At 41.4% G+C, this 24540-nt stretch overlaps 1 protein-coding gene across 1 annotated transcript; it reads right to left on the reverse strand.

Moving 5' to 3' along the window:
• Nucleotides 1-3246: 3246 nt before the first annotated feature.
• Nucleotides 3247-4137, reverse strand: LOC112638267. Its single transcript, XM_025409644.1, has one exon. The coding sequence runs from the start codon at nucleotides 4135-4137 to the stop codon at nucleotides 3247-3249; it is 891 nt and encodes a 296-aa protein (XP_025265429.1).
• Between the last annotated feature and the right edge of the window lie 20403 nt (nucleotides 4138-24540).

Genomic DNA, 24540 nt, shown 5'->3' on the forward strand with positions numbered 1-24540 from the left:
GGAAAATGTGCGTGTGTATGTAACACGGGCGGAGTAGGAGACAATTGTCCCTACAGTACCCCCCTGCTAGTGTTTAACGATATATAAGAATTTACGAAAATCCTCCTTGTAGCCGGTCCGGAAAGCGGACACGTCTACCTGACTTGGTTACGTGTTTGGTCGAGTTTTCTAGTGTTGATTTTAGATGTGTGTGTTTCTGTGTATCGGGTAGGTCTGTAATTACTGTGCCCTTTTCGGAAGGGCCTGGAACGTCCTCCTCGTTGTTGCCATCCTGAGAGACGACTGGATCATTGGCCATGATGTACGCTGGTTTAAGGCGGTCGATGGAAACCGTAACGTCCCGGCCGTTCATACGAACCACGAACGTCTTTTCTGCCCTTTTGATGACTTTGTACGGGCCGTCATACGGCTGTTGCAGAGGCTGTTTGAGACCATCATGGCGTACAAAGACTTCCTCCGAGGTAGCAAGGTCCTTGAAAATGAATGTCTTCCCCGTACCGTGGCGAGATATCTTCGTCGGTCTCAATTCCCTCAGATGTTGGCGTAGCTCCTTGATGAAATCTGACACGTTGTCCGCTGCGTTTTCGCGGTGGAGAGATCCTAAGAACTCGCCCGGGAGCGACTGTCCGTAGACTATGTCGGCTGCCGTGGCTTGCAGGTCCTCTTTCCAAGCTGAGCGGATGCCCAGCAAGACGGTGGGAAGGCTCTGTGTCCATCGGCATTGTTGTTGGCACATGATTGCTGCTTTTAGTTGACGGTGCAGCCGTTCAACCATGCCGTTGGCTGAAGGGTGGTATGCGGTTGTTCTCAGGTGAGTCGTACCTAACAAGTGATTTAATTGCTTGAAAAGATACGACTCGAATTGTCTGCCTTGATCCGTGGTTATTCTCAACGGCGTGCCGAACCGAGATATCCATCCGTCGTAGAGAGCACGTGCGACAGTTGCAGCTTCTTGATCCTGCAGGGGAACAGCTTCTGGCCAGCGAGAGTATCGGTCTACCATAGTTAGGCAGTATCGGTATCCCTCAGACGGTGGCATGATTACGATATCAATATGTATATGCTCGAACCTGGCAGAAGGTGGTGCGAATGTACCGACAGGTGATGAGACATGGCGAGAGATCTTGGCGCGTTGGCATTGGATGCAGCTGCGAGCCCATTGTCTGCAATCAGCTTTGATCGACGGCCATACGTAGCGCTGGGTTATGAGCTTGACCGTCGCGTTGATTCCCGGGTGGGACAGCTGGTGCAGCGAATCGAATGCGACTTTCCTGAACTCCTGAGGAACGAAGGGCCGCGCTGTCTGTGTTGAGACGTCGCAAAAAACTGCAACGTCGGTGCCGGGGATGCGTACCTTCTTTATTAAGAGGGTGGAGTCTTCCTCTAGATATCGCTGGAGCTCTTCGTCTTGTTGTTGGGCTGCTGCCAAGGCTTCGTAATCGAGCGTATGCTCAACTTCCTCTACGCGTGACAGAGCGTCTGCTACTACGTTGTCCTCCCCGGAAACATGGCGGATATCGGTGGTGAATTGTCCGATGAAGTCCAGGTGTCTGAATTGTCGAGGTGAACATTGGGCCGACTTCTTGTGGAACGCATAGACGAGAGGTTTGTGGTCCGTGTAAACTGTGAATGATCGTCCTTCCACGGTGTGCCTGAAATGCTTGATTGCTAGGTAAACAGCAAGTAACTCCCGATCGTAGGCTCCGTACTTTGCTTCCGCAGGACTTAGCTTCTTGGAAAAGAATTCCAGGGGTTGCCAGGCGTCTCCGATCCGTTGTTGTAGGGCTGCTCCGACTGCGTAGTCTGACGCGTCGCTGAAGATTGCGAGCGATGCGTCGGGCTCGGGATGAGCCAGCAAGGTTGCTTGGGCTAAGCATTCCTTGCTTGCTTCAAATGCCTCTATAGTTGTTGACGTCCAGTTGACTGGCGACTTCCCTTTAACATTGCCTGACAGCAGGTTGTTAAGCGGTGCTTGCGTCTCTGCAGCCTTGGGCAAGAATCTTCGATAAAAATTCAACATGCCCAAGAATTGACGTAATTTCTTCACCGTGTCGGGTCGTGGATAGGTCCGTATGGCGTCGACCTTCTCCGGTAACGGGCGCGTCCCTGCGCCGGAAACAAGGTAGCCGAGAAATTTGACTTCGGGCTGTCCGAATACGCATTTAGCTGGGTTGATGACGACTCCATACTTCTTCAGCCGCTCGAACAGAATCCTCAGGTGTTTTAGATGTTCTGCTTCTGATGTTGATGCGATGAGGATGTCGTCAATGTATGCGTAGCAGAACTCCAGACCTTGCAGCACCTCGTCAATGAAGCGCTGGAAAGTCTGTGCGGCATTACGCAACCCGAAGGTCATGTACTCAAATTCGAAGAGACCGAAAGGCGTCGTGATGGCTGTCTTAGAAATGTCCTCCTCCGCGACAGGAATCTGATTGAAGGCTCGTACCAGATCGACGGTGGAAAAGACGTTTTTCCCATGAAGTGACTGGGAGAAATCCTGGATGTGTCTCACGGGATATCGGTCCGGGCAGGTTCTCGCATTAAGGGCGCGATAATCTCCGCAAGGACGCCAGTCATCGCCTTTTTTCGGCACCATGTGTAAGGGCGATGCCCAGGAGCTCTGTGACGGGCGAGCGATGCCCAGGTGCAGCATGGCCTCGAATTCCTTCTTCGCCGCCTTCAACTTCTCTGTTGAAAGTCGACGTGGCTTCTGTGCGACAGGCGGCCCTGGTGTGGTGGTGATGTAATGTCTCGTCGAGTGACTTACGGCCTTGGGGGTTCCGTCCGGTCGTGTCACCTCCGGGAATTGGTGGAGGAGTTCGTGATACCGCGACGAGCCTGAAATGGTCTTAACACTCGGAATGTCACACTCAATCACCCTTCCATGAGAGGTGAGTTGAGTGGTCGCGTCCAACAGCCGCTGGTTCCTCATGTCCACCAAGAGTCCGTAGTGCACGAGGAAGTCTGCACCGATGATTGGCTTGGAGACCGCGGCGACGACAAACCTCCAGGTGAATTGCCGTCGCAGTCCAAAGTCCAGAGCTAGCGCTACTGTTCCGTATGTAGCGATTGTTGTGTCGTTAGCCGCGGAGAGCTCGTAACTTGATTTCGTACGAGGTCCCGGTAGGCGCGAGCGTGGAAATACGCACACGTCGGCTCCCGTATCAATTAAGAATAGTAATTTGGTGGATCGATCGCTGACAAAGAGGCGGCGCGATATCGCGGGGCTGATGTCGTCGGCCGCCATTAGCGACTGCCCTGTTCGTTTCCCGGAGATCTATCACTGTACTTGCACGGCTTTTCGCACTTTCTTGCCTTGTCGCCGTATTGCCAATGGTACCAGCATATCTCGCCAGCTGCATCAGGACGCTGGCTCCGTGATCGCGAGCGCGACCGGAAACGCGAGCGCGACGGAGAGCGTGAGCGCGATCTTCCGCAGGCTTCGCAGGATCCGCTAGTTGGCTGACGCGCTCCTTGGGTATTAACCTCGATCGCCTCGAGCCTCCGTACCATCTCCGCCATTACACGAATCAGATCGTCACCGTGTGCTCGGGCAGGCTGAGGTGCGGGGGTTGACGTCTCGGCGATGAGACCTGCCGGGCCGTACAAGTCCGCGATGGAATCCGCGATATCGGCTCGCTTATCGAGCGTGAGGTCCCGATGCGCCGCGAGGAGGGCCTGGACGTGCCTAGGCAGACGGCCCAGCCAGAGCGTCTGCAAGACGTCCTCCGGGAACTCCTTGCCGGCGAGACCGCGAAGATGCCTGAGGAACTGCGACGGTTTACGATCTCCGAGAGGCTCGTTCTCCAACAGGCGACGCGTGTTCTGCTCGCGTGAAGAGCCAAGGCGCTTGATCAGCTCGGTTTTTAAGAGTTCGTACGATTGTTCTTCCCTCATAAGTATGTCGCGGACCTCCAGAGCGTACCTTTGATCGAGGGCTGTGATTACGTAGCCATATTTGGTGCTGCTCTGCGTTATTCCTGCAGCTGCGAAACCGCCCTCCAGCATCCTGAACCACAACTCCGGGTCCGCGGGTATGAATGATGGCACTTTCACTGATACCCGATCGATCGACGACGAATGTGACGGGTTCGCCGTTTCGCGGTTCGCGACACCACTAGCGTTGTTGTGCGCCATACTGATAAACTCGGAGCGTCCAGCACTACGATGCACGGCACAGATCACTCACGATTCGCAAGAACAACAAATTTCAGATCACGTCGGGGTCACCAATTTGTGGGGTATGTCACAACTAAGACTCTACGTTGCAATAAATAATAATTCTGTATTTGTTTCCTTTATAATACAATTGTTAAATGAGTATATCTGATGTGAGCGTGATGTGTCTGTACGCGAGCGAGTCAGTAGTATCGTGTTCAATCGGGTGATGTGAACTCTGTGCAAGCCGGGAAGTTACTACTCTCTGGAAATCTGGATTCCGCATGCATGAACCGAGAAAGGTTTTTTATAATAGGAGAAATTTTACAAGGGATGAATTGCATAAGGAAAAACCATGTGTTTGCCAAATGTTACATGGCAATCTATAGACTCGGAGGACGGCTGCGAAACATGCAAGGGTTGTAAATTCTATTGAGGTGAAAGCGGATGCATGCATGCGGGAATTAGAAAGTTGGTAGGATTTCGGACATGTGTGGAAAATGTGCGTGTGTATGTAACACGGGCGGAGTAGGAGACAATTGTCCCTACACTTCTTTATCGCAAATTGCTCGCTGTCGTCCATTGGTCACCCACCGTTAAATTAGAAAATAACCGCTTCGAATATAACCGCTTAAGAAAATATATCGGATATGGTACGTTTTTTACCGATTTTATGTCGTTTCGCAGATGTTTTGAGTCTTTTTTTACAACCAAATGACTTTTTTTCTTCTTTTTACTTCTCTATGCTTTTGTACTCATTCTTTTTTTCCCAACCGCTTTGATTTTCTTACTCGTTCGTCGTCGCTTACGCAATGTTATTGCGGATCGTGCGATGTGATTATCAAGCCCGACAAAAGGGAATTGAGCTACATGCATTTTCGCATCAGACTTATATCCCGAGCTCTTTATTAGACTAATTTTCTCTTTGGCTTTTCTCTTGAATTTGTCTCGCATTCTCCAAAACGGTGTTTGACCGCTACCTTAAATGGCGTATTGTTTTCGACGTCTTCGACTACAAACGCCGGCTCCTAAAGCTTCTTTCACCACAGCTCATACGGCTTTATCTAAATATAGTAGTACGCGTCTGAATAATCCCCCGAGAAAACTACCGATTCCGTGACCGCGTTGATAGAGCGATCCGACGAAAACTCGCGGAATTCCGTCGCCGCGACCGCCTCCGTTCTGTAATTCGTTGTGATATATCGAGTAATAGTCCATTAATAATAATAATAATGATAATAATGACAATAATGATAATAATGATAATAATGATAATAATGATAATGATGATAATGATGATAATGATGATAATGATGATAATGATGTAATGATGATAATGATGATAATGATGATAATGATGATAATGATGATAATGATGATAATGATGATAATAATGATAATAATTATAATAATGATAATAATGATAATGTTACGTCCAGACCCTGAAAGCATGGGCTGTATGGAAGAACGTAACTTACCCCGTGAGGGGTAACTAACACTTAGGGGTAACCACACTTTATTCGGGCGTGTGTATGGACCGGGTCGAACGAATGTGAAGGGTCTGATACAGGTCAGCGACCGAAGGTCTCTTTAACTCTGCGTTTTACGCCTATTCGTTCGGTGGTCCCTTCTCGGTAAAGGAATTTAATCCTTGTTACGCGGGACAGGACCTAGTGCGATCTCAGGATTTAGGGAAGAGAACGGGTTAAATAATTAAATTCTACATTAAATTAAAAAATACATATATTATATAAAAAAATATAAGGAAAGAAAAATACATCTTAGCAGTTATAGTTATGCATGAGTGAGTATGTGTGCGTGTATGTATATATTCTCGAGTGTTATAATTAAAATTAAAATTTTCTAAATTCGGCGAAACACAGGTCCAAATTAAAATACAATAATAAAATTAAGATAAACGATTCGCCAAGTCTAACTTCGAAAATTATTCATCTATTTCAATGATTTCTCCCAAAGTAGTGATAATACATAGGAAATAATATAAAGGGGAAGAAAGGAAAAAAAAAGGAAAAATAATAATAATGCAAGGAATGGAAAATTAAAAGAAAATAAAAGGAAGTAAAGAAAAATAGAAATGAAGAGTTAAATATATATAAAGAAGGGCTTAAACGAAATATAAAGATAGAAAACAATACGAATTGTTGATAAATAAATCATAAAAGGTAATTAAAAGGAAATGAAAATTAAGGAATCGTTCGCAAACCGCCTTATGGAGATTCTCAACGAACGGGGAATTGTTCGTGAATCGCCTTGCGGAGATTCTCAACGAACAAGGAAATGTTCGTGAATCGCCTTGCGGAGATTCTCAACGAACAAGGAAATGTTCGTGAATCGCCTTGCGAAGATTCTCAACGAACAAGGAAAATTATTCGCGAACCGCCTTGCGGAGATTCTAGGCGAATTAGAAAGAACTAGGAATAAGACTGGAGAAGAGGTGAGACATGGATTGATAGTAATTAGTAAAAATTTAATGATTATTAATTGTTTAAAATTATTAGTCAGACATAGATTTTTAAATTATGAGATAGTAAGATATGGGAAAGGGAGAAAATAAAAATTATTCAAATTTACTCACAATTCGTTCCGATCATAAAAATAAGTGCGTTGATAAGATTTCAATGGCTGAAGTCGGAGGTTTATAACATGAAGAGCCGAGTAATGGAGATGCTCATCAGAAATTTCACATGATGCACAATTAAATGTTAACAAAATCATTTTCACTGTGGTATAAAACAAATTAATAACTTAATTGCATAATGCAAGAAAAGGATCCCCGAGACTATATAATTTAAAAATTAAATGGTTGAATCTTGACTGGAGAGTGTCAACTCTACTGCTTATAGTGCTAGTTAGTACTTATTAGTGAACGCAAGTGAACTAATGAACTAGAGACCAAGTGAACGCTCGCGCCTTGCGCTTGCATTTTTTAAAGTAATTGCTCCTCCTCCTTACTGGATGGTGGGAGTCTTTGAAAATCGAATCAAATGATTTCTATTACTTCCTTCTTAGGGCCAAGGAGTTAAATTTTCAGTAAGAGAGGAGTGTCTTAAGATTTTAATTGGTTAAGCCCTTTTGCGCGAGATTTAGCTCCATCCAGTAGAGAGTGGGAGCGAGGAGCTGATTATCTTATCGCTTGACGATTGAGAACGAACGCACATGCAATATTAATTTATGTTTACCTCTGGTCAATTTCTCGAGGACCACAGACTCTTTGTTTAAAATCTCTAAACTAAACCAAGTTATAACCATGGATACGAATGGTTCGAATTTCATATACTTCCGAGTCTCATAATTCAAAAATTTGTTTAGATTTTCCTTAGCGTTATCTCCACTGGCCACTCTCAGTGTTTACACTAACTATTTATTTACGCGAGTTAGATTCCGTTTCAAATTCGAGCCTATCTTTGATTACTTTTAAGATAGCGTTTCGATGAAAGAAAAGAATCGTGAAGTCCACCGGACGTAACACCCCCCGCCTTAGACAAATGTTGGGGGTACACAACATTTGCAAATAATAGAAATATGCGATTCTTTTCTTTCTGAGAAAGAAGAATTACTATACGCATTGTTATGTACTTATGATAATGTGTGATAGTATAATATAAGTATAGATATAATTATAATAGTATAAGAGTTCTCTTTTATTATTTAAAGAAGGAGGAAAGAATAGGCAACTTCTAGAACTATTCTTCTATTTCCTTGTTCTCTCGTCCTTCTTGTACAGATTTTCTTATAACATATTCTTAAATGATAATAATGTTTAATGATTAGAGCATATAATGATCAGAATATATGATTATGTAATGATTATATTTTTCCTCTTTTTATTTATGATGAATTATTCTTTCTTAAACCTTTATTAATTATCTTTTATTTGTATTATACGTATACTATAAATTTTTTTTTTAAATGGAGGAAAGAAATCTGCTATCTTAATTTTTCGTCTTTTTTTTTTATAATTCGAGCATAAAAAGAATTTTAATTTTCTGGCTTATTTTACATTATTTGGATATCAGTAAAAATCTGTGTATATATGTAATATTATATACATAATTTCGTAATAAAAATTTTATAGAACTCTTTTTCCTTTTCGTTAACATGTGAAGAAATAAAACTAAAGAATATACGTAATTATAGCTACTTGGTCATCAATGATAAAATAATAAAAAAAAAACATGTATTTATGTTGAATGTCGAAAGGATTGTTGAAGAACTTGTTTTCTTTTTCCATCCATTTTGCGCTTTTCGGCAATACTTCAATTGAGAATGTCTTTTTGAACTATGGATAATTTCCAATGCAGTTTCTGCATTTGCAGAATTAATTTTATTATGCCGTAATTGAGAATTAAAATATGGATAATTTCCAATGCAGTTTCTGCATTTGTTTGCAGAATTAGTTTTATTATGCCGTAATTGAGAATGCCTTATTGGAATATGGATAATTTCCAATGCAGTTTCTGCATTTGTTTGCAGAATTAGTTTTATTATGCTGTAATTGAGAATTGAAATATGGATAATTTCCAATGCAGTTTCTGCATTTGTTTGCAGAATTAGTTTTATTATGCTGTAATTGAGAATTGAAATATGGATAATTTCCAATGCAGTTTCTGCATTTGTTTGCAGAATTAGTTTTATTATGCTTTAATTTATGTACAGCTTATTTCTTAGTATGAGCAGAAATTTTATGTAGATTATAGAATAGTTACATATTCCGAATTCCACCCTGTTTACGTGTTGGAATAATATTAGCAGCATATCTAATGATCATGATGCATTTTTATTAGATTTTTTTTTTACAGTTTCAAAGTGAATTTTTTTTTTCATTCACGCTGCATGCCGTTGATCCATTTATTATTTATCTATGTAAGAGATATTTACTCCCTTTTTTTTACAACGATGATATGCTAACATTTCCATATTATATTAATGATCAAGTAGTCTTCACTCGACTTTAAATAAAATAGAAAAAAGCAATGCAAGGAAAAATAGTTCTCTATTCCCTCTTTCTAAATATACATATAACCAGTATTTCTTAATATTATTAGAACTATACATTTAAATTCATCTATAGTCAAAGGGAAAATGAGAAGTTAAGATAATATATATAAAAATAATATCGATAATGAGAGAAGGTTTAAAAAGAAATTTCTCTTCATGTGATAGTCACATTATGTATGTATAATATAATTATATATTTGATATATAAAGTTTTTTTTTTCATATATTGGAAAAGGAAAAAAATTTGAGATAATTCTCAGAGTATATATATATATATTATCTTAATATATCGTAATATCTAAATATTCCTTATAAGTTATTTATACGGGGAATTAAAACAATATATAATAACCTATATAATGGTGAAATATAAAATATAATAGGGGAAATATAAAATATAATAGAATATAAAAGAATATAGTAGAAAGTATAGTATATGTAAGAGTAGTGATTACGATTATAACTAATAATGCTAAAGATCTTATTCATATATAACCATGAAAAATAGAAAGTATTCTCGTCGTGGCTTATTTTTAGCTGGTCATACTTTATAGTTTTCAGTCCTCGAGTTGTAATGTAGATAGAAGTTTCCTTTAAAGATGGTGAAAGATCTCCTGATTCTGAGAATTGTTTTCGTCTATCCGTTGAACTAGATTTATTTATTATCTTCAACGTTAAAGAGCAGTACTCCTTTAATTCTTTGAAGGTTATCTCGTTGGATTTGGATTTAATGTAGAAAGTCCATAAACGATTAAAGTGCTTGATTAGATTATTTTTATTTTTATTTTTGCGTTCTTCTTTAATTTCTTCAATGTTTTATGAAGTCTTGTATACTGATCTCTAAATCTTCTCGTTTTCGATCTCTTCAATGAAAATACTTGATTTTCTGATTTAAAATTTTGAGTGGTCTGATAATGATCTTCAGATCTGAGTTCTGTTTTGACATTATGAATATTTTCTTGAATTGCGTAAAGAGACTTTCTTGAAAGATATATTACAGAATTTATTAAGTATCTATCGTAGTTTATTAAATTATCTTCTGAGACGAAAAACCCATGTGATGAAACTCGTGCTATTTTATGAAGACTCATTTCATATGAAGTATGTTTAATTGTTTCGTATATGTTGATTATAATATTATAATTGAATGTTGTGAAATCGATCCATCTATTCCACTGTTTCTGCTCATTTGTACATTATTTAAAATGTTCTATTATATGCTCAGAGCTTTCTAATAATTCATTTGATTGTAGATGAGAGGTATTAAATTTGTAAATTTTCAATAATTTAGAAATTTCTTTCATTAAATTATTAGCGGAAATTTTTTCTGGATCTATTAATATCGCTTTCGATGCTTCTAGTGTACGAGTAAATTGAACTGCAAAAATCCTTGCGGTGATTTCGGATTTCTGATGTGATAGAGATATTCTCATGCAAAATTTTGTCAATTGATCTTGAAGTATTAAAACATTCTTGCTATTTCTCCCGATTTTCGGTGAAGATTCTACGATGTTTCCAGTTATTTTGTTGAAAGACGATTTTAATATCGATGATTATCGTAGGCTGCTTTATTTTGACTTTAATCGCTTCTTCTTCTATCATTTCTTCTCTCTTATCCTTTTTCCTTACATGATAGTTTTTATCCGGCGGATCGTTACGTTTCTTTAATTCTTTAATATTATCCTTTAATTTCACCGTTTGGCTCCTTGTTAGTATTTTGTTTTGTTTAAGAAAGCTGTGAATTAAAATTTGTCCTGACTTTTGTAATCCAAAAGATTTGCTTAATTTTTCGAATGTAAACGATGCAGAATCAATATTAATATTGAATAAATTGCCTTCAGATATGATAATTTCGATTTTCTCAGTATTCGAAAAACAAATTAAAATCATTATTTTCTTCTTTCTTGTTATCAAATCCTGTTTCAGAGATTGCTTCTGTGTCTTCTGGATTGTATAGATTTAAAAATTTCTTGGTTGTCGTCATTTTATATTTTACCTCTTCGAAACTCACAGGTTTTCTGGATAACGTCTCTCCAATACTGTATTGTTGTTTTTTTATTTGAATATTTCAATCGTAGCAGCTCCATAATCTTCTTGAGTTGATTCTTTTTCATTTTTTCGGTGACTATTAAACATTATTGCAGTTCACAATTATTGGGATTAATTACTCGATTTTCTATATTTTTCTTTTCTTGTGATTTGCGTTTTCGCATAAATTTTTCTATAACTTCTTGTGCTTTAATTTGAGAGGAATAAAGATGTTTGAAAGAAGGTTTATTTTTGCTTTGAAAATTTTTTTATTTTTAGATCATAAATTTGAGCCCTTTCAACGTCATCAGTTGTGACATGAGAAGATTTAAATTTATTTTTGAGATTTCTTGTGGATAATCCAATCCTCGGAAAATTAATGTTTAGAGAGAATATTCGTCTTCTCTTCTTAGAATTTTTAGGATTAAAATGTGCCGAGTTGCGTAGTGAGGTTTGGTAACTTCCCTCCTCGCACTCGACGGAGCTAGAATTTTCTAAAGAGGTTTGGAAATTTCCCTCCAAAATTCTAGAATTTTTTCTTTTAGGGGGGGCTTGGAAGCTTCTCTCCTTAAGGACTTTTGGATTATTAGTATTTTCAGGAAGAGTTTGATATTTTCTCCCTTCAAGGATTTTTGGATCATTAATATTTTCAGGAGGAGTTTGGTAGTTTCCCCCTCCAAGGATTTTTGGATTATTAATATTTTTAGGAGGGGTTTGGTAATTTCCCTCTCCAAGAATTTTTGGATTATTAATATTTTCAGGAAGGGTTTGGTAATTTCTCTCTCCAAGGAACTTGGAGTTATTCAAGTTGTTTAGATAATCTTTATTTTCCTTCTTATTTTTATTTATTATTTTGTTTTCACAATTACTTTTGGTTTTATTTTAGGTTTGAGTCCTATTTTTATTCTCTTTTTGATTTAATATTTCTTTCTTATCTTCGTTCCTAGCTTCTTCAGTAATAATATTATCTTGATGATCTTCGTTTTGACGGTTCTTGGTTTTGTCTTCAATTTCTGCTTTACTTTCACGATCATCGAACTCATTAAGTATTTTATTAAATATTTCATGCGCAGCTTCTTCCCTTTTATCCGTTGATTGTTCCTGATTTCTTAGAACTTCAAAATCTTTTTTTGATTACCAAGTAGATTATTCAAAGATGTTAGACGTATAATAGGAACGTGAATATCCATTTCTTCATCTAATGTACTTAGGACATTTAGATGTGTCTTTTCAGCGATGTTTTCCACGATGGTATCTCCTGGATAAATTCCATGTGCTATTTTTAATTTTGGTATATAACCTATTTCTATTTCAGGATTTTCCACTCTTACATGAAATAACGACTCTGATCGTGGAGGCACTGTGATCATTTCCGGCGTGAACGAAGATATATTATTAATTCCGAATACGGTCAGACATCCTTGTGCGTAGTCTATCTTTGAGGAAGTTTGTTTTAAGAAATCATTCCCTAATATTCCAGCTTCTGGGATTGGGAAATCGTGAGATACTATATGAAAAGCCACAGATATTTTAAAGAGATTTAATATGATTTTCCCGAACGTATATACTGGATAATTATTTATGCCATTTAATTGCAATATTTCTGTATAATTAATGTTTATATTTTTAGGTATAAAATTTTCCTTAATTAAATTTGGACTGGATCTTTTATCTATCATAAAAATGGTTTGAGTAGATTTGTCATTAATATTAACTTGGATAGTAGGCATGTGACCGCATTCATCAAAATTCATTGTTACAGGTCGTGCGTTTATTGTTTGATAATCTACTTGATTTTCTACGATGGGCTCGAAATCCATTTGAACTTCCTCTATATCTGATATCGAGGAGTTATTGTAAATTTTCTGATTATTTTTCTCTCGGTAATTATTCGTTGCAATTCGTAATTGACAATTTTTAAGGAGATGACCTTGTTCTTTGCAATATCGACAAAATGAATTGTCTTTAGAGGTTGAAATTTGGCTTACTTTAGAAAAACAATTTTTGGCAGTATGTCCAAGATTATTACAAATTTGACAAATAATTTGTTGTTTATCTTTTAAATTATACTCTTCATTCTGTTTCCTCCAACAATTTTACTCCAAAAATTTTACACTTAGCTAAGTGGCCAGCCCTCTCACACCACTGACAGATTACAGGGATTTTATTAGTCTGATTATTAATATCATTTTGCAGACACGACTTTGCATCATGACCTGATTTCGAACATAATTGACATGAGATAACTTCCTCTCGTATTATATTTATGGATCGATGATATCGAAGATGACGTAGGCGACAATTATCAGCACTATGCCCGCGTTTTTTGCAAATTTGACATATTAATATTTCGGTTTCCAAATTCGTCTCGTTGTAAACTTGCGGAGAAATTTGAATGAGTTTCCTACAGTTACTGGCTATATGTCCCTTTTTAAAACAGAATTGACATGTTTCCTGCAACCACTTAATATAAGGTAGCTTGTTTCGACTTGAGTTAGCGCCTTGTTTTTGTCGTAAATTTACTATCTCTCGAAGTTCTCGTTCAATCCTCAAAGCGTCGGCAATAGTGTCTTCTATGTCTATATTTCTGGTAATTCTTTGTTCTATGTTAGGCTTTAACCCTCTTATAAAACATTCACACATGTTCTTTTCTAATGACATTTTAATATTTTCATTACGCAAAACCTTTTCTGGATATTGATATGCTTCTAAGATTTGTTTTCCAAGAGTTTTAATTCTATTAGCATAACTAATTACGTCTTCTTCATCTTTTTGGTAAATACGTCCTAATTCTTCTTGCAATTGATAAACATCTTTCGAAGGACCGTAAATTCGTTTTAAATAGGGTGTTAATTGCGATACACTACTAAAAAATTGATCTTGTATAGTTCGTCTAGCTTCTTCGATTATTCTGGTTTTTATGATTTTAGTAAATTGCGATTCTACTTCTTCAGGTAACATAGATTTTGCTTCTTCACATCCTTGGATGAAATAATTTAGTGGAATGTTATTGCCATCAAAGAAAGGAACAGCTTCAACAGCGTATTTTAGCGTAACAAAAGGAATTTGATATGACATTGTTTTGGAATTATTTCCTATTTTTTTAACACAAATTTAATATGAACTTCTTTAATACAAATTTTATTTAGTTTTTTAATTTTGATTAATAATTATATCGAGAAAATCAGACTTTGGCTAGGATGTATATTAATATTATGAAATAAAAATAAATAATAATAAAAAAAAATTGTTTTTAATAACCAGAAACTAAAATAGATTTGGTTTGTAGATTTAGGAGTTGCTATCGAAATAGGTGTGTATAGTGTGTATAATTCAAAGATCTAAATCTGATATAAATTTGAATACCATCTGATATAAATTTAGGTTTAAATTTAATTTGAATATAATTTACTCTTAAGAAGAATTGTCTTTTAAAAGGATTTCCTTTTTTATCAAGATTTTTACATTCCTTCCCATTTCCAAGATCGCACTTCCCAGATAGCACATGGACGTCCACTGAACGTCCATCGAACATCCGTTTGTGGACATTGGAACGTCCGATGGACGTCCGATTAAAGTCCGCCGGATGTTCGATGGACATCTATTCGAGGTACGTTTGCAACTCCGCACGACGTCCATAGAATGTCCATGCTGGACGTCCAATGAACGTTCGATGGACCTTAATTGGACGTCCATCGGACGTTCCAATTTCCACAAACGACCGTCCACAGAATGTCCGAAACATGTCCCGTGTTTGAAATTTGAATTAATTATAGGTTTTAATATGCTTGGTGTTTATTAAAAATATTTAAAGACGTAAGTTAATTCATAAAATTTAATATATATTTATTAACTTATATATATATATATATAACTTATATATAACTTATATATATATATATATATATATATATATATATATATATATATATATATTGCGACGCCGTTGCCCGCCTCGAGAACGCCGAACTCGAGGAGGTAGCGTGCAAGGTCTTGGCCGATATAAAAATTAGGTTATCAAAATTCCGTAGGGTATCTGAAAAACGGTATCATGCGGTAACTGAAAAAGCGGTAACTTATAATACGGTAACTTATGTAATTGGGCGCCAGGCGCGGTATTTTCGCGCCACGATAACGATACGGTAACGGCAAGATCCGGTAACCCCGGGCTCAGGGTTTGGCAGAGGGGCAGAGTTCTTTGTGGATTAGATGTCGAGAGAGAGCGCTAGACAGTATTTAGGAGAGAGAAATAATCGACAGTCAGTTATTTTACTTATAATTATCTAAATATATTAAACAATAATGGTACAGATAGTAAGCGGTATAACAGAGATAAGATCAATATATGTATAATTCGGTATCAAAAAAAAACAAACTAAGAACGAACAGATAAATCTCGGAATATAAACAATCGAAGATCCGAGTTTGAAAGACAAAGGACTTGACTTGTAACGACTGACGCGAAGGTCAGGGATCGTGATAACGGAAACGATCTATTCAAAATGTGTGACTATAATACAACGATGAAAGCGGTAATAAAGTGATGTATAACATCTCACACATTGCGATACGGAAGCTCAAAGAATAATTTACAGCGGGGTACTCTTTAATACGCGAGATACAATACTCAGTCAAATTTCCGAACACGGCCGGAGTCGTGAGACCCGCCGCAAGATTTTGATAAAAATTGAACGGTATTTCTTACAATAATTCACGGTGATTAGCGGTAATCGACTACGGGATAAGACTCGCGGTCGGCGTACAATCAACCCGTACGACTTCGGAACACAGGTCGAGACACGAGCCTCGCGCGAATCTCGATTTTAATCGAACGAAACTAAAGATACTATTTAACGGTAATTTGCGATACAACTATTCAAAAGTAACGGATAATGAATAGAATATAATAATCGAGTGTCCTGTGAGTATCGTTTCAACGGCACACGTCTCTCCAAAAATTTCGATATATCTCGAATCGATTTCTCGGTACGGTAATCGGCGATAATATTTCACGGTATATTTTTGGCAGAAAAACCAAGGCTTCGGAAAACGGTAGCGGTAACAATGTTTATGCGGAACTGTTTGCTTTATTTAACGGTCTTCTCGCGACCTTGGGTACTCGGCAACAAAGACTCTAAGTCGAACAATAGAATTTTTGAATAAGCATGATAACAGGAATTTTTGAATAAGCATGATAACAGGAAGATGATTCAACGGAGATTTCGCGTTAACAAATATTCTTGCAGAGCGAATTGTTCATTTACGGTAACACACGCTCGCGAAGAAATTTTTCGCGCAAATCCCGCCTTTCGATATCCGATACGAAACGACCAAAATTGCCACGTCACGCTAGGACTTAGATTTCGGCACGTAACATAACGGTAACATACAATGCTTAATGTGACACGAAACAACATTTACAGTAATTAACGATATAAAATTCTACGGTACGGCACGAGACTGTCGGCACGAACCCCCTGAGAGGAACAAATCCGCGACACCCGGGGACAGCTGGCGTCCGGCAATTACGGTACAAGTACAATTACTTTACGCGATATCTTTACGAAATATTCGTCGCCCTGCGACGGTATCTCTAAACGACGCCAACTGATCCCGGATGAACAATGATTAGGCTACCTGTGCGGCGGCTTACACTGATCGTCGGCTATGGCTTCCTTCGGGGTCGCTTCCTCGAGGTTCGTCACACGTGTATCCGTGGCACGAGCTCACCGAACAGTGACGAATTTCAAGTGCTTCCGTGAGGTCCTCGGATCCCGCGCCGATCTTCCGCGCATTTCGTCAATTTCGGATGAACGGGGGTTGATTCTCCGCCCCCTTCCGAGTCATAGCTGTTGGACGGCGTTGCCCTTATGCAGGGGCCCAGAACCCACGGGCGACGGTATCTCTGAATGATCTTTCGGCTTCTTGGGGACGGGACCGGCTGGCCAGGCCGTATCCTCGTCTTTTCCCGAATCCTCTTCATTTCCCAGTCGGCCGCCTGGGAGATTGTCTTCAGCTCCGTCGTCCGGATGTTCTGCCGTCTTTTAATCTGAAATTATTCGGATTTAAGATCTTGTAGAATTAAGCATAGCTACGGTACGGGATCTCATTACATGACCTTTTGTTTTCTTGCGGTATCTTCTGCGGTACATCCGGTATCTTCCTATACGGCTCCCTCTCCTTCCGGTATCTTGCTGTATCTTCATGTACAAAGGAGATAACGCACGCTCGCACAGCAGCCGCACTTTATTCGCGGATCTTACATTAAAGCTAAAATGAGTCTAAGCAATCAGAGTATAGTTATTTTAAGTTCCCTCTCAGGCGCGAGGAACGACCCCGCGCACGCTGTTCCCCCTCGACAGGGCAATGGTGACGGAGCTCACAAAGCGTCACGTCACAACTCCCCCTTCCTAGACGGGTGCCGAGGGGACTTCGGAACCCGGCACACCGATGACCGTCGCTCAGGCAGCTTCCCCTTCAGTCTTGCGATAAGGCGGTTATACTTTTCTCCAGGCTTCTTCCAGGTGTCCGCAGCTCGACAGTCCGTAGCACGTTTCCACGTTCCGTAAGGTTCGATCTCGACTCTAACCCTCGCGGTATTTTCTCACACGCGATCTCTCCGCTCTTACTAACCGTAAGGGGATGAAGGAGTAGGAAACGGTAAAGGGACTTAATCGAACTTAGAGCGCGGTACCCCATTTACTTTATGATCACCTTCTTCAAGGTCGACTCCCTTATTACGAGAAAGAAAGAGAGAAAAGAAACGAAAATGGAACATTTTATTAGACGAAGAGAACAACAAAACAAAATGAAAGAAACGGAATGTACAAAAGAAAAAGAAAAGACCGAAACGGAACTTACAAACTAGAATATCCAGGAAAGAAAGAACGAAACTTACAGACTAGAATATCAACTAACCTAAAGCTATCTTAGATCTAACTAAACTCTAACTAATTAAATTAACAAAAAAAGAAAACGGTAACCAAAAAAAACTAACAAAAAGGAAACGGTAACTCAAACAAAAACACAAGAGTCTTTAGGGACGAGATGGCCCCGTCCACTCGCCCAGGGCCATCCGTCCTGGAGCGTGTTGTCCCGCGGTGGCGATGATGGGGTTCGAGGCGCCCTTGGTCCTCGCCCCGCGGTGTACGGCGTCGCGCGCCGATATGCGCCGCCGCAGCGCCCGCAGCCGCGCAGAGTTACCCCCCGCTGTCCGCAACCGTAGCAGAAGCTACCTGTGCGGGGCAGGGGGCACTCCGCGTACGAGTGCCGGGTGGAACCGCAGTTCCAGCACCCGACACTGTACGGCCTGCGCTGCGGCTGGCGCCCGGCGGATGACTCGGGTGGCTGGGAGTCCAGTCCCCGCTCTTTTGGACGCTCCAGTGACCGGGTTCGTCGCTCAGGCGCGGCTTCCCCGGTCGGCTCCGCAGGGCCGATTTGGGTGTCCCGGTGGACCCCTTGACCGGGCACGGTCTGGGTCCCCTGGTGGACCCCCGGGTAGGACGTCGTCTGTGCCGCGGTGTCCCTAGCGGACGGCCAGTCACGAACGAAGGCCCCCTCCGTCGTATATCGGGCCGCTTGGACCTGGCGGGCCACGTCCTCCAGGTCCGTCCAGAAGCCCTCATCGTGAAATTCGATGTGCTCCCAGACGGACCTGTGGCGCGACCAGAAGGCCCGCCAGATCCCTCGCATTGCACGGCGATCCATAGTGCTGCGCGGCATCTAAACGGTATCAGAAATGTTATAAGGCTTCAGGTTCTGTATGTGGCTCTTACCTGCGGATGACCCGTCCAGCGATCCCAACTCGTAGACCACCGGAGAGATCACCCGCACTATCTTAAACGGACCCTGGAACTTGTGTGCTAACTTTGCGGCTATATTCTGTGCCGCTGACGATAAAATGTGTTGGCGTCGTAATACCAGGTCTCCTATCTTGAATGTGCGACCCCGCCTACGCAAGTTGTAACGGGAAGCTTGTCTCTCGTATGCTCTATCTAAGTTCTCAATAACCCATTCCCGTAGGGTTTGCAGGTTCTTCATGCGAGTCGCCCAATTAGCGGTATCCCCCTGCTCGATTTCGGTAACCCCTTGCCGGCGCCTCACAGAATGTACCTTCAACTCACGGCCAAGGTTCAGGAAGGCAGGAGACGCTCCAAGCGAGGAATGGAAGGCGGTATTGTACGCAAAACGGAAATCCGCGATATGTTCATCCCACTCCCGATAGTCCTTCTCAATGAATGCGGTAATCATAGTTTTTAAAATACGGTTTACGCGCTCTACAGGATTCGCTTGTGGGTGATATGGGGGTACGGTAGTGTGTGTGATTTGCCGATCGGCAGCGAAGGCCGTCATAATCTTGTTCATAAACTCGGTACCATTATCCGTTAATAAAAACTTAGGAGCTCCCCATCGCGATATCACTAAGTCTTCCATCGCCTCACTAATTTTTGAACCGGTCGCGGACCTCAACGGTTTGCACTCCACCCATTTGGTAAACAAATCCTGGATTACCAAGAGGTATTGGAATCCCGCTCTACTTCGCGGTAACGGACCTATAATGTCGGCCGCTATTGCCGTCCATGGCCCATCCGTGATACGACGTCACATGAGACCCGCGGGACTCGCCTGCTCTACTTTTGTTCGCTGGCAGGTATCACAATGGCGGATGTATTCGGTAACTTCGCGGAATAGATTCGGCCAAAAATATGAAATGGCAATACGCTGATAAGTTTTTTCGGTACCCAAATGGCCTGCTTGCGGCATATCGTGTGACTCTCTTAGTACTTCCCTTCGGTATTCTCGCGGTATTACTAACTTCCATCGGTCTAAATCCTCCACAATTTCCGAGACTACGCGCTTCGGCCTGAGAAAATATAATTGCCCCTCAATCACTTTCCATTGCGTGTATTTTTCGGGGGTCGCCAAAACTTCTTTATATCGTTTACGGTACCATTCGTCGGTAGTGTTCGCCAGGTCTACGGTATCTATAGCGGCAGTCATGTGAACGGAATTTGTCGCGGCCGGTACGGTATCTTCGGTAGCCTCTGATTCGAACATTCGGGAGAGTGCGTCGGGCACATGGTGTAGGGCACCCTTCCGGTGAATCACCTCGTAATCATATTCTAATAATTCGAGCGCCCACCTTGCTAATCTCCCTGTGGAGTTCTTGAGGTTATGAAGCCAACGCAAACTACTATGATCGGTAACAACGGTAAAACGGTATCCCTCTAGATATGGCCTAAATTTTTGGATTGCCCATACGACTGCTAAACACTCTTGTTCGGTAACTGAATATCGGGTTTCGGGATCTGACAACGCTCGACTCGCAAAAGCTATTACCCTCTCTTCATCCTCCATGATCTGCGTCAATACTGCGCCTAATCCCACGGAACTAGCATCGGTATGCAGGGTAAACGGTAACTCGAAGTCCGGACAGGCTAATGTCGGTGCGGTAACTAGATGGTCCCTAATTAGATCAAAAGCGCGGCCTTGATCATCCCCCCACTCCCAGCGCTTGCCCTTCTTCAAAAGCCGCGTTAGTGGCTCGCTAAGGGTTGCGAATTGAGGAATGAACCTGCGGTACCAGGATGACATCCCTAAGAACCGCCGTAATTGTCTGATGTTTCGTGGTGCGGGATACTCTAAAATTGGCCGAGTCTTTTCTGGATCCACCGTTAGCCCCTCCCTCTGGACGATAAATCCCAGGTATCGTACCTGAGAACGGCAAAATTCACATTTATCCGGATTTACGGTCAGGCCGGCAACAGTTATTTTATCCAGTACTTTTTTAAGCCAGATCATATGTTTCTCAAACGTCGGCGTTACTATCACTATATCATCCAAATATGCGAACGCGTGTGGCTCCATTTCCGGCCCGATTAATCGGTCTAATAGTCGTTGAAAAGTCGCCGGTGCTCCTGTAAGCCCATATGGCATTCGCGTAAAATGGAAGAGTCCCTTCCCGGGAACACTAAATGCGATAATCTCCCGACTTTCTTTAGCTAACGGTATCTGGAAGTAGGCTTGACTCAGATCAATGGTCGATATGTAGCGAGCCGAACGTAATTTGTCGAGAATGCCATTCATATTCGGTAACGGATATGCGTCTTTCTTAGATACGTCATTTACTTTCCGGAAGTCTAAGCAAAAGCGATACTTTCCATTAGGTTTTCTCACCATTACGATGGGATTCGACCATTCGCTATAAGACGGTTCGATAATCCCTGCCTGGAGCATTTTATCAGTCTCCGCACGTATGGCTTCCTGAACCTTAGGCGATACAAGGTAACAACGCTGTTTAATTGGCGGACTATCACCTACATCTATCTTATGTTCGGTAAGCGTTGTCACACCGGGGTTATCGGACGTTTGCGGTAACGTCTGTAAAAAAAAATGTAACGTTTTTTCTTGTGTGGACGTCAATTCCGATATCCCGCAACAAGAACTCTCATTTGGATCTACTTCGGTAACTAAGCGGTATTTCTTGTGTGGTGATTCGGCAAAATACCATCCGTTAGTGGCAAAGTCTAATGTTACTCCGAATTTCGTAAGAAAGTCTAATCCCAGAATACACGGAACTGCTAAATTCGGTAACAACGCAACGGTAACTTCGCGACACTGGTCCTCCAGTTCTAACGATACCTTAATCTCTTCCCTTATATTTGCGATTTGTCCATTCGCTGTTCTTATTTGTATTCCCCTGCCCCTCTCGGTATCCAGTCCCAATTCACGGATAATCTTTATTCCTTCGCGGCCCAATAGAGTGCGGTTGGACCCCGAGTCCACGAGGGCCGCGAGAGTGTAATTATATATTTTAATCCGGAAAAATCTCAACGACGGTAACTCGTCCCTTTCTAGGGTGACATATGAATGGAGTACGGTATCATTCCCTGCGGTATCTGATGCGGTATCTGGGATCTCGCTTTCGGGACTCGGAGTCGTAGGGACCCTCTCTACTGGCTCCGGTTCTCGTTTCCCGAGCAGGTCGGGCAGGTCTGGACGGTAACCTCGCGTTTCCCGCAGCGGTAACAATATTTCCGGCGCAGCTCGGTACATCCGCGCGCGCGGTGTCCTGTCTTATCGCAGTTCCAGCATTTTATATTGCTGGCGGGATTGGGGATAACGGTAGCACTCGTCGAGGGTTCGGTAACGGCAGCGGCAGCGGTAGCGGTATCAGTCGATGCAGTATTCGCGTTAGGGGTTTTCGCGGATCTCTTTCTTTCTTTCTTTTTAGCGGTAGCATTAGCGGTAGCAACGGTAGTAGCGTTCTTCGCCTTACCCTTCGGCGCGTGGTAGGCCAAATCCGGAAAGATAGATTGTTCCGGCGGTAGCGGGGGTCGGTAGTTTTTCTCCGCTTGAAGGCTTCTTTCGATGCGCGTAGCCAGGTACTCTAGAGTCGCGAAGTCTCTGAACTCTTGACGTCGAATAGCGATCTGCATACGCGGTAACATATTCCGGTGTGCGAAATTTAATTGTTCCTCCAAGGGCCAGGGGGGCGTCATTCGACTCAGTAAAGCCCGCAAACAGGTCAAATAATCGGCCGCGGTTTCATATTCCCCCTGTGTCCGCCTGAAGATTTCATCGCGAAGAGCGTATTGATAATCGGGATCCCCGAATCGGCCCCTCCATGCCGCCTCAAAATCGTTCCAGTCCCGCCAGTTCCCGCTCTCCAATCGCACCCAATACAACGCGATTTCCGATAAGAAGAGAGGTAGGCACTTAAAAAGGTCGGCGTCTGAGATGGGGATTATCGCGCGGGCCTCCTTAATTCTTAAGAGGAAGGCTTCTGCGTCGTTACCGCGTTTTCCGGAGAAATGGAGATTCCATTTTCTCATTAAATTATACGCCTCCGCTGTTGAGGCCCTCCCCGTACGGGAACTCGCATGTGGCGCGGCCGCGGACTCGCGTTGGGGCGGGCGGTATCCGGTATCTCGTGTCATGTCGTCCCGCTTCACCTCCTGCCCCCCCCAAGGGTGGTGGGTCCCGCCGGTCGGGCATGCTACCCTCCGCTAAGAGGTCTCGCGCCCCCGCACCATCTTGGTCCTCTACGGACATTGTCTCTTCCCCCTCGTCGGTTTCCCCGCTACCGCGCGTCTCGTATCTGAGGATTCGTGCCCGCAAAACCGGCAATATCCCCTGGGCACTCAATCCTCGATCCAACAAATGTCGACGCGCCTGACCGATGCTTAACCCCTGTATCCACTGATGTGGATCGCTATCCTTCCTCATAGAGACAACGAGAGATTTACTAATTGACGGAAGTCAAAAATAAAAAAAATTCTTTAAAAATCGAAATAATACGACAAAAGGACAGATTCAAAATCAAAACGGTACGGTAAAGAGAAAAGGGGAACGACACCAAAAAAAAAATTTTTAAATAAGAATTATACGGTAAAAGTCAAAGAACTTCCGAAGTCAAGATAATGCGATAGAAAGAGGTAAACACAAAAAATCAAAAATAAAAGAGTTCAAACAGCCAAACAATACGGCGGCGAAAATCAAAATAATATGAAGAATCAAAATAATATGGCCAAGAAGAAAGAAGTTCGCAAATCAAAATAATACAGCAAAAGGGGAAAGGAAAAAAAAATTCAAATATCAAAACAGCACGGTAACAAAAAGAAATTCGAAAATCGAAATAATACTGTAAAAAAAAAATTTTTAAATCAAAGCAGTGCGGTAACGAAACAGAAGAAGAAAAATAATAATAACAGTACGGAAGAGAAAATTCAAAAGTCCAAACAAAGAAGTTTAAAAATCAAAACGATAACATATAAGGGAAAGAACTTCAGAATCCTCGAACCACACGGTAGAAGGAAAGATAAAAAAAAATAATAATAATAAAGCCAATAATAATAACGGTCTAAGGAAAAAAAAACAAAATAAAATTCAAAAATTCAAAAATGAAAACAAGTCTCTCTCGTTGTCGACAAAGGAACAGTCACGCAGCCTTTAATAATATTATTATGTTGTCTCCTTCGATTTCTAATAAAGAGCCACCAATGGTATGATCGTAACAAAAAAATCAAATTTTAAAATAATTTTCACCACACAAGACTATCGGAATAACGCTAAATAAAGGTAGCACAAAAAAAATCAGATTTTCGGTAACGGCAAGAACAATAATCGAACGGCAGACGACTTAAATTCCCAACGAAATAGAGAAGGAAAAGAAAAAAAAATAAAATCTTCACCACACAAGGATATCGAGATAGCAATAAATGTCAGAAAGTCTATAATAAATTCAAATTATCGGTAATATGAAAAACGGTAATCAAACGGTAGGTGACCTCAATCCGAAAACGGAAAAAAAAACGCAAGTAACTCCTATGCAAT

Source organism: Camponotus floridanus, unplaced genomic scaffold (assembly GCF_003227725.1).
Source record: "Camponotus floridanus strain SB8 unplaced genomic scaffold, Cflo_v7.5 scaffold277, whole genome shotgun sequence".
Lineage (NCBI taxonomy): Eukaryota > Metazoa > Arthropoda > Insecta > Hymenoptera > Formicidae > Camponotus > Camponotus floridanus.

Coding starts and splice junctions, on each gene's coding strand:
- LOC112638267 (XM_025409644.1), bottom strand. CDS start 4,137: ATGGCGCACAACAACGCTAGTGGTGTCGCGAACCGCGAAACGGCGAAC.